Source organism: Salminus brasiliensis, chromosome 3 (assembly GCF_030463535.1).
Source record: "Salminus brasiliensis chromosome 3, fSalBra1.hap2, whole genome shotgun sequence".
Taxonomy (NCBI): Eukaryota; Metazoa; Chordata; class Actinopteri; order Characiformes; family Bryconidae; genus Salminus; species Salminus brasiliensis.
The window spans coordinates 26,240,439-26,258,379 of record NC_132880.1 but is presented as its reverse complement, the minus strand read 5'-3'; the positions used below and the strand labels follow the sequence as shown (position 1 = coordinate 26,258,379).

The 17,941-nt window shown below is 38.4% G+C and overlaps 1 protein-coding gene across 1 annotated transcript in view; it reads right to left on the bottom strand.

The window, feature by feature from the left end:
• stx1b (syntaxin 1B) overlaps positions 1 to 17,941 on the bottom strand; it is a 63,154-nt gene that overhangs the window by 25,974 nt on the left and 19,239 nt on the right. Inside the window, exons 2-3 of the mRNA XM_072675727.1 lie at positions 6,562 to 6,636; positions 1,155 to 1,254 (exon numbers count right to left, since the gene is read on the bottom strand). Coding sequence (XP_072531828.1) covers positions 1,155 to 1,254; positions 6,562 to 6,636 — 175 coding nt within the window. The remainder of the gene's footprint in view (positions 1 to 1,154; positions 1,255 to 6,561; positions 6,637 to 17,941) is intronic.

The following is a 17,941-nucleotide window of genomic DNA, read 5'->3' as shown; positions in this document are numbered from 1 at the left end:
TATTTTTATAATTATTCATAACATTTTAAAATTGATGCATCTGAATCACCACTTTTAGACAAATGCATTTTTACGAGTTGCCATAATGTACTAATTTTGGTCTGATAAATCATGAATCATGTTCTGCATATTAATATAAACAGAATTTTTTTATCAAAAAATGAAGAAAATTTGACAAAAGGCTGGTGAAAAATTATAATGACGGCAAAAAGTGTATACATTGCAATGCAGTTGATCCAACAGGCATAAAATTGTAGTTAGAGATGTAAGTTGTGTTCTTCGACCTTGAGAAGGTAAGTGATTAAAAGGATTACTATAGATCCAGGTTTAAAGTGATTGCAAGGCCTTTATTACACAAATCTGGAGGACGTTGTAGATGCCCAGGCCTGATTAGTGTCTCATTCTGTTAAAAATGTACAGCTGGGTTTAAACTGGGAGTAAGTAATTTTAATAAAATAGCAACTTAATCATGTACTAATGTGTTAATGACTGTTAAGAACTAGAAAATTGATTGAATGTTTAGTGACATACCTTTAAGTCATATATTGTGGATGATCTAAACCTTGTAAAAAACAATTGTTTGCAAATCATTATTTGGTTACTGTATAGAAATCCTATAGTAGTAACTATATAGTAATTATACAGTATTTAATTGTTGTATAGTAATGATATAGTTATACTCACAACTCACACACATAACTATTCCTTTTATAATTACTATGAATTGTTTTATGTAACTGTGTAAAAACAGTATAGAATAGTTGGATGATTTACTGGCTATGAGAATTAAATGAGTAAAACTTAGTTTTGCTTCCATTTTCCAATTGCTTCCATTTTCAAAAATTTTTACATTTTTATAACGTCACTAAATGAAATGAAAGAACTAACATGCAAATAACACTTATCATCAAACAACTAGATAATGCTTATACTGCTAGTCACTGGGGTCTGTTATTGTAAAGTGTTCATGTAAAATTCCTACTGGTAAACAAATTAAGAACCTTCAGTGCGTGGGCCCCTAATAATTGCCATATTATGTAAGCTGAAGCCTTGGGAGAGTGCTAAGCACAACTGTTTCCTAAAACATGACATCAGACTGTAACACACACTGTGGGTGTCAGTGCGTTGGTGTGTGAGGACGGTGCAGGACTTACTTTCGTCAGGGTTGGGCGCTGCCAGGATGGCGCTGTGCTGTTTTTTCACCTGCTCCACATCCTCTGACAGCTTCTCAATGCAGCCGCGAATCTCCTCCACCTGCAAACAGACACAGCACAGCTTTAACCACCACAGCCTTAATAAGAGCGCGTTATCAGTTCTGCGTTCTGAAAGGGAGACAAGCGAAAGAAGACATGAAATGTATTAATAATAGTTATCAACTGAAAATACAGTGCAGAGAATCTTTCCATTGCAAGTGATGCCCTCTCAAAGAAACAGTTCAGACATTCTTCTTTAGCCTAGCATCTCACGTTGCTGACACTGGACTTCGACTTTCACCAATCTCAGTTGAATAGTGGAGAAGCCATTTTGAGAAACTGTTCCAGTTTCAATGTTAAATATTTAAATAAGGTTCATCCAGAGCTTGAAGTGAGCATTTCTGAAGTTTAACAAGAAGTAAATCTTTAAGAAGATCTGATGAGTGTCTCATTGTACTGTATGTTGGTCAATCCTGATGTCCAACAAACCATTTTTATGTGGGCACAGAGACGCTACCAGATGTAATCCATCAAGATAACTAACAGAAAGAGGCCATGGTATTGGCAGATGAGATATAACTGTTTTGCACTATGGTGATTATATAAGCTGAGTTTTTCAGCCTGAGAAGGCCCTGCTTCAGTACCACCCTGTCTCGCCACCCCTGGCCTTCTTCTGCAGTGCAGATTCAGCAACTCGTTGGTATTCTAGAAATGCTCCCCAGTAAAGGAGACCTCAGATGAGCTCTAAAGTTCAGCAACTGCGTTTATTCCCAACTTATAGATGGCCGTGATCTGAATCTGAGGGAAACTTTAAGTTATGCAAATGAGTAATTAGTTCCACATCCTTTATGGTGCTGCAGTAAGCAGTATCACTGCTTTTGAGGAAAAGGAATTTAAGATACACTGCCAAAATGATCTTAAAGACAGTGTAAATATCTAATATTTCTCATTAAATTATTACCATTTTAGTATTTTTTGTCTTATTCTATTAACAGATAATTGCTTGTTTTAAACATTATTTATTATAAGAATGCTTCATTTTCTGCATTACTTAAAACAAGCAAATATCTGCCAATTAAAATAAGAACAGTAAATAAAAATTATGTAAAAATAACAAGAACTCTCAAAACTAAGAACTATTAGGTGTGAGAATACTAGATTTAAGACTAAAAGTTTAGTTGAATTGACAACGGTTTGCATCTGATTTGAGGGTTACCCTTTGTCTTTTTCTAAACCAAGTGCAGCAGACAAGCTTTCCTTACATACAGGGAAAGCTGTATGTATTTATTTCATATTGGAATGGGTTTCTGCCATTCCAACCACTTTTTTAGCAAACACAACTCCATTGAGAAATATATTAATGATATAAATTGCAGCAGAGTTTTCGAAATTCTACCCTCGCCAACATCTCTGCAGCTATCTAGATATTTTTAAAAGCAGCTATTTCTTTGTATTCTAGTCATCCATCGACATGAACCCAGTAGGGCAAAATATAGATTATATAAAACATTTTGAAACATCACAACATTATCTTGCACATGGTTGTTGCTGAGTGATGACTGCCAGATCAGGAGTGTGTGGGTGATTGAAAGATTGTCTGTAGCGTTCTTCTTGAGGCATTTGGCATTAAACGTAGTGAGGTATTTCCATTCCCTATTAGGCTGCCATGCTCACATTAGCTTTTTACATTTGTTTTGTGTTCTTGTGTGAATGGAGAGATATGGAGAGATTTTACAGTAGTTACAGGTCATCAGAGGACAAATATAAATGGTGCATTGAGTTTTTTTTCATGTCTGCAATAGCAGCGTACTGTAGGTTGAAGTAGCTTTGTGGCGTTGATTTACTGAAAAGAGCACATCTCTAGCTATGCAGCAGCCATAAAGACATAGAGAAGACAAGAACACACAAACTATTCGAGCAGTAGTAGTTCAAAATCATGTATTTGTGAACAATATTGCTAAACATGAGTGAGTCAGTCAGTAAGCCTTATAAGATGTAAGAAGTCATTAAGTCAAGAAGAAACCATTTGTTATCAAAGCATTATCTAGGGTAGCCTGACAAAGCTGTCAGTTCTTGTCACATGTGTAACCACAGCATTAGCCCATTAGAACAGGAGCGAAAACCCGGACTTCAGATCAGATCGGAGGTCAAATAACATGTTTTTTACTTTCAGGGGTGAACCTGTTAGCTTGTTTAACATATGCACCAATTAGCATTAGCGTACGAATGGTTTTGCACAGCGTAACCCAACTGCTGAGCCCATGGTCCTATCATCCGGGTCAGAAACCCTCAAGCAAAAGTGAAATCATATAATTTGGTCGTTTCATAGAGTGCGGACAGTCGCAGAACTAGCCACTGTCGAGTAACACCTTTAGGCACTGTTCCACTACAGAAATCTCATTAACTGAATGCCATGCTTTTTCTTCCACACACAGAAATCACTGCTAAAGTCATTAATGATTTCGGCTTCGGTGCCCCTCAGAACAATCTTAAGCCGGGATTTCTTTTACAGGAAAAGTGCAATGATTCTATTCTATTTCCGTACGAAAGTGATTTCAGTGAGCTGCGTCCGAAAGTGTGCCCTATTCACTATTTTGGGGGTTTGCCATTTTGTAGTCATGTCTGAAAACATAGTGCAGATTTTTTAGTCCACAATAAGTAACGTACAAATTATGTGCCCTAGTGGACAGGAAATACCCATAATTCATTGCGTTGTTTGGCTTAAAGATTCGCATACAGCTTCTTTGAGGGATTTGAGGGACTGAGGGATCTTCAGAGACCACACTTGCCTGTTACAAATGCACTACCTCTGCAAATTCTGTTCCCTATAATAGTGCTTTATATAGTGATCTAAATTTTTGAATATAGGGGATAGTGAATAGGGCAGTTCCGGACACAGCTATGTGTCTTCATACTAAGCAGAGGTAGCAGAAGTACACCATACATAACTAAAAGTACAAATACCAGGTTTAAAAATACACTGATATAAATTAAGGATGGTGTACTTTTGAAAGTAAAAAAAAGCAGACACTCCTCAATGTAATTCCATTTTTAAATGATAGATATGTACAGCCTTTGTATCATACAAATGACATTTTAAGTGGGATGTGGGGCACGCTAGTGTGTTAAAGGTTATCTGTCAGCGTGGTTCAAAGATTTAACTGGAAATGATTTACATTTCCATTACATTACGAAACCAAAATTAATCTCTGTTGAAGTTTTACACAAACTGAAGTTTTCACAAATTCAGATTTACTAAGAGTAAGACAAGCGACTAGCTGCCAGATTAGAAACTGCGCAATTAAAAAACAGTTAAATGTCAATTTTAAAGTAACCAGTCTGTTTTTAAAATTAAACAGTACAGATTTGTCTTGTTAAATGTAAGGAGTAAAAGTACAAAGTATTAAATGACAAAAACACTGGGGTAAAGTACAGATACTTCAGAAATCTACTTATAGAAGTACTTATACTTCTTTATTGCCACCTTTGATACTAAGTTAACAAAATATATCTCAGCTAATCATATTAATAATTTCTGGGATTTGTCCCATATATTTAGTAATATGTGCAACTGCAATTGTTCTCTAAACTCACAGTTTTCAGATTTTACAAACACCCTTCACACATGGCAACACGTTGTATAGTTCAGTTTCTCAAAAAAAAAAAATTTTTTTAGAAGCAAAGCACCTCAAAGATCTGGCTTGTAACTCACTCACCCACATTTAGCAGGTCTCTCCACAAAGGGACGCTGTTAGTGTATTTAGCTTTTGGTGCTTCACATCAATGACACTGTGTGCCCTTGCTGCCTAATGGATATTATAATGTCAATATACAGTTGATGTTTATATAAACTCATCATGGATATGAACATCATGGCAATATTGGACTTTCTGTGATTTCCCTGAACTGTTCTTTTTCTGGTTTGATCGAGATGTTTGGCCACAATGACCACAGGTATGCTTAGAGGAGTGAAGGTGAGACATTCAATCCTAAGAACACTGTAGCAACTGTTAAGCAAGATGGTGGTAGGATTGTGTTCTGGGACTGTTTAACTGTGAGTGGACCTGGTACATTGCAGGTGAATGGAATAGTATAGAAGGAGGACTGCCTCCGAATTCTTCAGCAAAACCTTAAACCATCAACAAGAAAGGTGAGTGTTTCAAAAACACAATGTCATGGTCCTGACCTAGTCCTAACCTCTACCCTATTGAAAATATGTGAACTGTGCTTAAACATCAGGTTTGTGCCAAGAATCCAACCAACACTGGGTCCGTGCCATTGAACGCTACCAATTCTGTCAAGAAGAGGGGTCAAATATCCAACCATAGTTCTAGATGGATCAGAATTGGACTCTGTTGGAAGCTCTCTAGCAGCAGGGTTGTGACCACTGTTCTACAGCCTAATAGGGATTTATTTTTAGGGAATTTTTTTGTATTAAATTTGTTGTAGGAAAATTATAAGATGATTTAACTTATTTCTAGGAATGTTTGCTTGTTTAAAGTCAGTTTTAATCTTTTGGCAAATACTTTTGCTTGTTCTAAGAAATACACATTGTTAAGCAAGCATAATTATCTGCCAATTAAATAAAACACTTTCAGAAGATAAAGCGACTTAAAACAAGTAAAAATCTCTAGAAATAAGTTAGTCTTAGCATATTCTCATCATCTCAAAATAAGCAACATTAGATGTTTATTCAGATTTGAAATGGTTTGACTTGCTAAAGTACATTTTTTGTTGCAGTGCAGGATCATTCAAAAACTGTAGAACACTTCATGACTTTCAGTCAACAGCAGTCCTTCACACATGATGGAAGGCAATTTGAGAAATGTCAGAAACAGCTACGCCTGGCAGGGTATGCCTTTCCTACCTTGACTGCAGCTTCCCTTTGAGTGCATCCAACAAGAATGTAAGTTACTTGCATCTTTTATACAGAAATAAAAACAAGGTAGCTTACAAAAAGTGCTGATCTATTTGACTATGTTCAGCATGAGCATGCATGTACTATAACTCCTCTAAAGGCAGATTTGCAGTAAACACCCATCACCGCTGTCCAATGAAAAACATGTATCTCCAAAACAGCAGCTTTACAGGAGAAGGAAAAGACCTTCTTAAATTTCAATGAAAGTTAAAATAAAACATTTTATTCCAAGTCATTTTGGAGCATTTCTTTTTGATTGTCCTTTCATCCAGAACTATTCACACAGTGTACAGAGCAGCTACAGTGTTCAAACCATGGAAAAAATGAAAAACAGACAATAATGGAGATACATGTTTTCATTGGACAGCTGCAATATTCAACCACTTCACTGGGAGGCCTGCAGAAAGAGGTTAAAGTAATGTTGGAGGCCCACTATGAAGCCAACCTTACCTGTTCGAAGAACTCATCCATGAAGTTTCCCCGGTCAACATGGACGACTTCCTCATCATCATCGCTGTCCTTAGCCTGAAAGTGTCCAAACAGACAGAATAGAGTCAGAAGTGCAGACTTGACCCTAAGCATATAGAATAGAGATTACATGTAAATGCAATTCATTTTGGACAGGGTGCAGATTTGGTCTGACAAGGGAGCTAACTGGCAAAAAGCAACATTGATAGGAAACCATTGACCCCATAAAACAATCTCCTGATATATATTCATATATACAGAGAGGCTGTTTCATTGCCTAGTAGCAGAATTTCTTACAACGTCAACAATCTGTTCATATTTACAAGCACTTAAATAATCTCTACATGAGTTTCTTTCTAAATACACACTGTGCACCTTTACTGCTGCTTGGCAAACAGTAAATGTTAGTTTTGTGGTTTAATGGTGCCAAATCATACAAAAGCATTCGTTGTCACGTTTGTGATGATCGTATATTGACAAATGATGATCGTATTATTGCTGTTCATGTAAACACACTCATCAACTGTCACTTAAGCCTTTGCTTTAATCTACAAGTTAATCTTAATATACCTCCATAACAAAAAACCTGGTAAGAAACCATCCCACAATCCCCCCAAAAAGATCTCACGTGAAATCAAAAAGTCAGGCACCCTGAAACTTCCCCAGCGTCTATCTAACAGAGTCGCCCACTCTTGGATTTGGCTGCCATTTCACATGTTAAACTGAAAAGAGTTACTTTGTTTACAGCAATGGTGAGAATTACACAAAATGGAGCAGGTCTCTGATGCGGGTTTTGCAGTTTTCAGTGATAAGTCCAGGCCTTGCAGTAGTGTATGCATGTGTGTGTGTTGGGGGGGGGGCAGTTAGTTCTAGGCCATTCTAATCCATGCTGGCTGACACTGCCACCCACAAGCCAGAGGAGCAAACACATCGGGCAGAGAAACAAAGGAAAACGCACTCGGCAGAGCTCCCAAGAAGGGCAGGTTAATGGACAAATCGGATAACATTTCCGCTCGCAATAAAATGCAGGCCGGGATTTCTTAGTGCCGCAGACGTTGATAAATGGCCTGTATTCCAATAAAGAGTTGCGAGCTGCGTGCTGTTGGCAAGGAGGAGCGAGGTTGTCTGGCACGGAGCAAGAGATGAGCAGCTGCGCGAGTATTATGAACTGTATAAATTAGACAGAGCACTTTCAGCATAAGCAGTGCACCACTGCATGTGTGCTGATAGCGCTGATCTATGGGGGCTTCTGTACTGTTGTCTCCATTAATATGCTGCTAGGTGACGCACAGTAAAGAAGAAAGAACGACCATTTATATCATTTTTTTTTGGCTCGTTATTTTTTGATAAAGATGTTTTTATAGGAATAGCGCAAAAAAGAACTTCAACATTCAGTTTTAAGTAATAAACCTAGCTCCCTTAAATGACCCATACCCTACATTTTTATTATATGCTATAATAATTATAAGAATTATAATTATAATAATGAGTTCATTTTAATCATGACCATTTTACATCTTCATTTTTGTTCCTTTGCCTTTAAAATACATATGACATATGTAATTAAACCTTCAATAAATCAACTTTTCCTTGGAGTACACTGTGGGGGACCCTAATTTACACTGTAGCCGACAGGAAGCGGAATAAAAAAAATAATAATACTAGAATAAGAATAAGAATCATATAACAATATGATATAAATATGCTAATTAGACTTTCAATCAATCAACTTTTACTTCAACTTGGTGTACACTGCAGGGGAACCTCATTTACAATGTAGCTCAGTTGCACACCATTATGTTGTACGTCCACTATATCGCACTTTACACTTGTCAACTCGTCCCTGCATTGTACATTTCCTTTCTTTTTTGTGTAAATTTAGTGTATTGTTTTATTATTCTTATATATGTTAATATCTCTGTATATATTTTATACTTTACGCATACTTTACACATCTTCTTTGCTTAACTTATTTTATATATTTTGTCTTATTATGTATTATGTATTATTATTAAAACAACTTTAGCATGCATGGGCAGTGCTGTAGGCCAGATAAAAAATATATATATTATTTTTGTGCCATCACAAAATCAATTAATGCAAAATTGGATGATTTTACAGCTCCAAAAATGGACTGTATGACCTAGGGAGTGAACGGAACAGTTCACAGGGCAAAATTCAGTTTTCCATGATGGCTTTCCCTGAAGCCCTAATAATCATAATGATAATCATCAGTGCTTCACAATCAATTAGCATATTATCTGAAGTGCTAAGATCACTTTAGGTAAAACGGCAGCATTTTTGCAGTGTATAAATGTGTAACATCCCATTTTAGCCCCAATGTTTGCTGGATAAATACACATCATCATCCTGTCTGACAGACGAAACCCCTCATAAGCATGACGTTGTACTGCCGCAGTCACTATGCTGTTCGTTCCTCTTCAGGAGAAGTGTTTGACTCAGCTCTCAAGCAAGAAATATCCCCCAGCCTTTGCTATATGTAATTTACTTCCCTCGTGCCATCGATTGCCGTACAATATAGCGATGATGGTGTTTAATTCAGCCGGAGAGGCAGCGGAGCGAGCGGTCGATAAGCGTTCTCAGCAATGGCCTACAAAATGGCAGCTGCATCGAGGACATCTCTTCGCTGGTGCTTTTCGCATGTTGGCCAGAAAATGGGGCACTCTAATACACTGATACAGATCACATGTAGGGAGACGAGGGAGGCTGCGTGAACACGATATAAATAGCTTTTTTGTGTGCGTGCGTTCACTCGCATATGGACGGTGGGGGCAGGGGAGAACTGCTAGGCTACGCTAGATTAGCTCAGAGACCATGTTGCTCTGACAGGAGAGGAGCAGTCACCTCACCTCACTCTTTAGCTGCTAAACCTCATCTCACTTTAACCCTGAAACACATCCACACAGTCTGCCATGAACACACTCTACACACACTGGACACATTACACACAGCAGCCTTTACATTCTTACTGATCCTTCAGCCAATTTCAAAATGCATCAGTCTTGACTAGTTCAAAACAATAAAGAAAGAGTTTAAAAGGGATAATGGCTAACGTTAGCCAACCTAGTGAATTAACCCTTAGACACAGGTAGAGACTAGAGGAAGTGTCCCTGACAGTCTCAGCACAACTGCTAGTTGGAGGGCCATAAGCGATGACCAGAGGAGAGCCGGTGATGCAGGTGCTAGCTGAGTGCTAGGCTAAAAGCTGACCCTGCTAACATACAGTCCCATAACTTCTGAATAGTGCGCATGTCCGCCTGAGATGTGCAAGATTAAAACGTTGCTAGCCATGGTTGAATATTGTTTTCAGGTGTGCAGAAATGCGCAATGAGCGGAAGTGCCCGATTTTAGGGACGGCCATCATTAGGGGCCTAACTGCTTCAGTCGTTTCAGCTAGCTAACCACACACTGTGCTGACTGGCCACTGAGAGGACCCAAATAGGACAGCAACGCTATCTGGTAAGGCTCGGAAGTAATTACGAAAAGTTCTTGTTATGGTCTTAAAAGCTATACTAGGCTAGGTTAGTCCAGACTAGGCTAGGCTTTGCTTTGCTGCTGTGGTCCATCATTGTAATGTCTAAATGTACACCTTTCAGTTTTCTGATGATATAGGCTCTTTAAAGATTTACTGAAATGCTAAAGGCAGCATTCCACTGTGCTCTTTAGAGAACAGTGAATGCAGGTGTGTGTTTTAAAGCTTTTACAATGCTTTTAAAGTGTCCTCGTCCATTTTTAAAGCCCATCCTGCATCCAGCAACCCTATAGCTCCCGCTGTGCTTATGATCTACTGTCCAGATTTAAAGTTTTTTTCTTCTTCTTCTTCTTCTTCTTCTTCTTTTTTTTCCCCCGAGTGGAATTTTTCCTATCCCTGCATAAATTATTCATGAGCTAAAAGAGCTCTTGCTTCATCCTGCGCACACACACATGCCTCGGTGGCAGCAGATGCGCTGCGCTGCTGTTTGATGATGCTGAAGAGTGATGTGGATGTGCTGAATAAATGTACGTTACAGAAACAACCCTGTGGTGAGACATTATACACACACACACACACTGCTTTATATGACATCAGCTATCTCCACTTTATCAGTGCTTCCTACATAATTTACAAACACTTCTGGGTGGATGGCTCACATTCGATCACTGGGTTAGCAGATTATTTTATGTAGAGGTTTATATGACCAAAAACTTATGAATGTAAACTTGTTTTATGTATTTCTCTGCCAAAGCACTAAGGCTTTTAGGAGAACAGATACACCCATCCCACCATGCGAGAAGTAAAATGTGCTGTAAAAGCTGCACATCAGGGCAATCCTGCCAAAAGATACCACAGTAACACTGGAACACAGGAAATCTTAGAAACACTGGATACGATAGAAACACTCGATACTGTAGAAACACTGGATACTATAGAAACACTCAATACAATAGAAGCATTGGATACCATGGAAACACAGGATACCATAGAAATGCTGGGTACCACAGAAACACGGGATACCACAAAAACGCTGGATACCACAGAAACACGGGATACCACAGAAACACAAGTGACCATAGAAACACTGGATCCCACAGAAACACAGGAAATTGTAGAAACACTGGATACGATAGAAACACTCAATACTGTAGAAACACTGCATACCACAGAAACACTGGATACCATAGAAACACCGGATACTATAGAAACACTGGATACTATAGAAGCATTGGATACTACAGAAACACAGGATACCAAGGAAGCAAAGCATATCACAGAAACACTAGACACCACAGAAACATTGGGTACCACAGAAACACAGGATACCACAGAAACACGAGAGACCATAGAAATTCTGGATACCACAGAAACACAGGATACCACAGAAACACGGGATACCACAGAAACACAGGATACCACAGAAACATTGGGTACCACAGAAACACAGGATACCACAGAAACACGAGAGACCATAGAAATGCTGGATACCACAGAAACACGGGATACCATAGAAACACAGGATACCACAGAAACACGGGATACCACAGAAACACAGGATACCACAGAAACATTGGGTACCACAGAAACACAGGATACCACAGAAACACGAGAGACCATAGAAATGCTGGATACCACAGAAACACAGGATACCACAGAAACACGAGAGACCATAGAAATGCTGGATACCACAGAAACACGGGATACCATAGAAACACAGGATACCACAGAAATACGAGAGACCATAGAAATGCTGGATACCACAGAAACACGGGATACCACAGAAACGCTGGATACCACAGAAACACAAAATACTACAGAACACCACAGAAACATTGGATTTTCACAAACACACAGGATACCACAGAAACCACAGTAAAATGTTGCTGTGTATGGGACTGTAATGCTGAGCAGTGCATGAACCCCAATACAAAATAGGGCAAAAAAGCACCAAGTTTGTAAATATCAACAGCAACCAAGTCAGGCTGTCTTGAGCATCAAACTGTGAACGTTGAAAGGTACACACCATATCGGTATATTTTTATTTATGTATAAAATCACTGAAAGTGTTCTGCTATTCTGCTAACACATTATACTTCGCTCTAAAAGCTTTTCATCGAGATTAATAAGATTTGTACACAAGCAGCTGCACTGCTACAAATGAAAGCGTAGACTGTGCTTTCAGGTCTGACTATTCATGAACAACTCAACTGAAAGTAGAGCAAGTGCAAATGCTACAACCCTTGCTTAATTATTTACCCCATAGGTGGAGCTAACAGTAACAGACTGAGGGGTGAGCTGTAACAGTCCTGACAAAAACAATAATTCTATGCAGTTTAAAGCAGATTAGCTTTCTAACTTAAACACGTGTCCAAAATGTGTCCAACTAATTGTGGTCGGTGTAAAGAATCCAACAACTAGTGTCAGCCCCATCAAACTCCAGATTTTCTCTAGATTTTATTTCCATCACATATACAGAACCTCCCTGATCAACCTCAAAACATGAGCGTTTGAATGTATGTGGGAGGGTCTCTAATTGTTTACTTTGAGGGTCTTATTTGTAACGGCGTGTTAAACTAACCCTGCCGTGTGGAGGCTGTACTTTAGCCTGGATAGTCTATCTGCTTCAAAGCAGTGCTCTATTACAGACACCAAGATACAGATTCGAATAACATAAGAGTGAATTCTGTCATTTCTACACACACCTCAGTAATCAAACACACTTACCCTGAAAACAGATACTGTTTCTGAGCGAATCTAGAAAAATATATGTTATATTGAAATTAAAAAACAATGTTTTCAGTGTGGTACAACAGTTTGTACATCATTACCACAAAAAAAGAACTTCCAGCAACAGTGGGTTTCATAAAAAAACCCTCCTCACATACACATACTCACTTATACACACACATTCATGCAGACACACGATCCAGTGCACAGCCAGACAGGGCACATTTTACTCTGTTCCTGCTTCCAGCACACCTGACCACCTGAGCCAGGTAAACAACAGCTAGTTCCTGTCTCAGTACCTTTGTGAATAAATAAACAAACAAAAAGTAGAAAACTAGAGCCCGGCTGCAGAAGACCCTCAGGGGCTGAATTAAAACCCGCTGTCCTGCAGTGCTGTAAAGCTTTAGAGCTCCAAACAGAGCTTTAGAGCTTCTTCTGTAATTCAGCCCTGCACTGAAATACAATGGCATGCAGTAATTTGGGCAACTATCTGGTACTGTGAGGAGATACATGAGTAGAATATTTTTTTAAGTAAAGGATTAAACATTATTTTCAGCTTTCAGGCTGGTGTATTTTTTGTTTTGTATAATTTACACTAAAAATGGAAAAGAAGCACCATGCAAGGTGTTAATGGCACCCTTAAAGATTTGACCTCAGATTTAGGTTTTTTAAGGTTCCTAATTGGCTTGTTAGGGCTTTGACTTGTTCACAATCATTGCTAGTAAAGAACATGTGGTGCAGATGTCCTTTTAAAGCTTTATAAACACTTTGACACCTCAAATCTTGACCCAACAATCAGCAGCCACAGGCTCCTCTAACCAGCTGCCTAGCACTAATTTAAGATAAACTGAAAGGAGAAAGCGTTTTCATGTAGCAGTTCCCTCAGTTTATAATGTCAGTTAGAGAAATGGTGAAGGCCAAGTTAAGGTCTGGAGTACAAAGAAAATTCTGAGAGAGCTGCTGGTATAATTGGCAAATCAGAACCCCTGCAGAAGACCTTCAAGTAGAATCCTTGTTATGAAATATTCAAGGGAACATCTAAACAAGTACTTTGGAAACAAGTCCTGTTGAGTGATGAAGCTAAAATTGAAGGTTTGTATGAAGAAAAAAAGGTGCAGAATATCAGTGGTGAATTGATCATGCTTTGGCCTTGTGGTGCAGCCAGTGGCATAGGGAACATTTTACAGGTAGATGAAAGAACGGATTCTTTTGAACTCCAGCAAATTCCGGAAGTAAAGAAATAAAACAGCATATGTAAAAAAGCTGAAGATGAAACAAACCTCAAAGTCCACAATGGACAACCTGAAGAGGCGTAAGCAGGAGGTTTTGCCATGGCCCTCTAGGTCCACAGTGATATGGCAGCCAAGAATTGTACAGAACTAGAAGCCCTTTTCAAGGAAGAATTAGCAAAAATCTCCCAAACAAGAAGTGAAAAACACAGGATACAGCCGGATACAAAAAGCCTTTACAAGCTGCAGTACTAGCAATGTAAAACTGAAAACTGGAAACCTTATAAGATGGAATACAATGTATACTATATTACTAATTATTATATTAAAGTAATATTAATCAATTACTTTATTAATAATAATACTACTCACTATATTAAGGAGAGATCATTTTGCAACTTCATGCCATTACTCTCTCAGCTATTTACAGTAACACATTTTTACTAGGGGTGCCCAAACCTTTGCATGCACTGTAGAAAATCCCATAACAGAAGATGAATAAAAGAGCTTTTTCTTTCTGAAAGTCTTCTCTCTGACCAGAGCCGAATTGACCAGCGCTCAATGATTGGTCACTCTGGTCACCTGACTCCAGCTCCACATCCCAGTGGGAATTGCGTGTCAGAGCAGGACGACTTACTGATGTAGGCTCTGCACTTTCACCACCATTAATCACCCACCATCCTACATGCTGTGATTAAAGCGGTAGTTTGCTGAAAAATAAAATAAAATTCCCACACTCCACAGTTAATGCTACTAGAACTTCATGCTGCAACTTCATGTATCACTTTAGTCTGGATAATGAATTCATTATATAGCTTCAATCTTGATATCGCTGTTATTCATTATTCAGTACCTACTATTAAATATTCAGTGTATACTATTAACACATCAATAATCGATATGCACTGTAAAGGGTTAAACAGCAGAGGATGCAGGGCGGAGAGATGCTTTATGCTAGAAAGGGGCTGGTTGGAGCAGATAACGTCTGAAGACAACATTCTGTGGCAGTAAATCACTTTCCACACTGGAAGCAAGACACTAGCTAACAACCTGACCGCACTGATTAACGCTTCGACTGATGAATAAAGGGGAACATCTAAAAATACAGATTTCATAGATGCCTGTTAGTGCCTCAGCATGTACAGCAGCGCGTCACTGTTTGAGGACATCCATCACTTTCAGTACTCAGCTGGCTCAGGATAACTCTCTGCAATCAGAGAGGAGGTCAGGTGAAGGTCATCCGCTACTGGATGGACAGGGCCTTCAAAAACACAGAACACACCACAGGGCCTGCAGTCTGAGGGGCTTTTGGGGGCAAACAGTAAGTGATACGCAATAAGGTTTTACGCTGTTTCACAGCCTGGATGAAGCTGGATTTGTTCCACCTGTGATAAGAACAGTTCATAAAAGCATTGCTGACAATGAACTGTATTTTGTTCCTTACCAAACATGTGGCTGTAGTGAGACGACATGGCGGCATTTTAGATTTTGATTCTGAATAAAAGCAAATAGCCACCATCATGCTAATTTGTGCCTACTAGTTGTACATTGTTTGCCACATTAGCATGCAAGGCCTAGCCTAGCATTTATTTAGCAAGCTTCCAAAAAGCAACATGGAAAGCTCAGGTGTAAAGGTTAATGAATCTGACGGAAGACAGTTATTAAATACGCATAATTGCCACTTATATACTCCACTAACATTAGCTTTTCACTGATCCCAACACACACAATACTGTGTTTTTTCTGCCCTGGATGTTAAATTTGACTTCAGATTTAAAGAATTTGAAGAAGGCCAATTCATTTGATTTGGGAAATAACAGAGGGGCCAAGCATTTAGCTGGTCTTCATACCAAATGGGACACTTTTAGTATAGAATGTTAACTGTTGGAGTAAAAGATACCCCACATATATTTTATCCATTTTTAGTTTGGTTCATGGTTTGAACCCTGTAGCTGCTATATATACTGACTTCTAGAAGAATGAACCAATAGTAATGCACTAAATTACTCGATATACTTGATATAACCTCTTATTTTACACTGACGTCCATTCAAAGACGTCCTGTAAAGTCACAATTTTGAAGATACATGTTTTTCATTGAACAGCGATGATACCTACAAATGAATTATTTCTTACTTTTATTACTATTAATAATGACTTTCAGAATTTTGAATTTTAGCAGGTTTGGGGGGGTTCTTGTAGACCTTTTGTGTATGTTGCCCACCCTACTTAAACAACCGCCCACCACTGACAGGAAATAGGAAAGAGAGCAAATTTGCACCTAGAACTTCATTCGGCTTTGATTTTTTGAGTTTTTGATTTTTCAAACCTTGGAATCATGAACCAGTTGAAACAAGAGGGTGAGCTGTGGTCTCTTCTAAGCTAAATGGAGCAGATAATGCCACTTATTGCTCACAGTAGCAAAAAAAAGGAGGGGGCTTCTGAGTGGGGCAGCCGTCAAAGTGTTGGCTCTGTTATCGTAAAGCTCTGGATGCGCTTTGAGAGACATTTTTTGGCCGCGTATTTACAGGTATAAGATTTGAGAGTCTAAGCTCAGTGCTGGTTAGCGATTATAGCCTAGCATCTCCCTCAGTAAACTAATGAAGTGCATGTAAGATACCAAACATGTCTTGGGTGCATTAAAATATTAACGTGCCAAAAAATAGTACTGTAGCATAGCCAGCTGACTATACCTAGAACATACCTAATATGCAAGACCATTAAAAAAGAAAGTAACCAATGAAGTTTCCTATACGGTTACAGTTTCAAAGGTTGTGTTACTACAGCAAACCATCACTACATGCTTTTCTCCTACTGAGGCAGCCACTGTGTTCCTCACAGCCACTAATGACCATACTAGCATGAACGGTGATATGTTGCAGTGTTTAGATCTTCGCATTTTCTCAAACTCTACACATTAAATCCAGTGATCCGTATAAATCTCTGAATGTCTGTAAAAATGCTTGCTGCATCTGCAGTGCTGCAGGGAACAGGCTCCGTTTTTTATGCATTACATAATGATGGAATAAAGTCATATTTAGGCTTTTACTTATTAAGCCGTGATAAAGTTCATGGAAATATGTATGTCAGATCTGATAGCATTATATAAATAGGCTAATTATAATTATAATAAACAATGTCCTCTTTTTAGGATAAAATAGGTCACTTCCAAATTTTTCCCCTAAAAAAATCATTTCTGTTGCTTCAATGTGAGGACAAAAATGTTATTGTCATTCTGCTGGGTTACTTCCACAGTGGTAGGTAGTGTGGGTAGTTTTTTGGAAGGCCAATCAGCTGGATTACTGACTGTGTCAAAACAACAAGCAAGCCAATTAATCACTTTTTCAGTTCCTATCAGTCGGTTCGGCAGAGAAAGGATTTGGCAATTTTCATAATATATTACATTTCAAGTGCAATCAATTAAACTAAAGTATTAAAGTATTTTATATATTTTATTATAATTTATTAATTAGATATTTTTTTATTGTGATGTGTAATTGTCAATTGTACTTATGAACTGTCTGCCCAATTATAAGCTAAACTCTTAAACATAACACTTAACAACTCCTCTAAGCAACTTTCTAAAAATAAAAAATAAAAAAAGAAGCTAAAACTAAAGCAATGGAAGCAGGGAAAGGCTATTAGCATTTTCTGTTTTCTACATGTGGTTTCAACAGTGTGGAATGCAATTAAAAATGGCAGACACATGGTGGCCAAGATGAGAAGAACAAGAGTACTCTCCACAGATGCTGGCAAGAAAGGCAAAACCCCAAATGACTCAGAATGAGTCAGAAGATGAAAATCTTTGGAAGCCAGATGAGCTTCGGAAATAAGTGCTGTGGACTGACGAAGTTATTTTATTAAAATAATACCTTGACAATTGTGAAGCATGGGGGTGGATCTGAGTTGC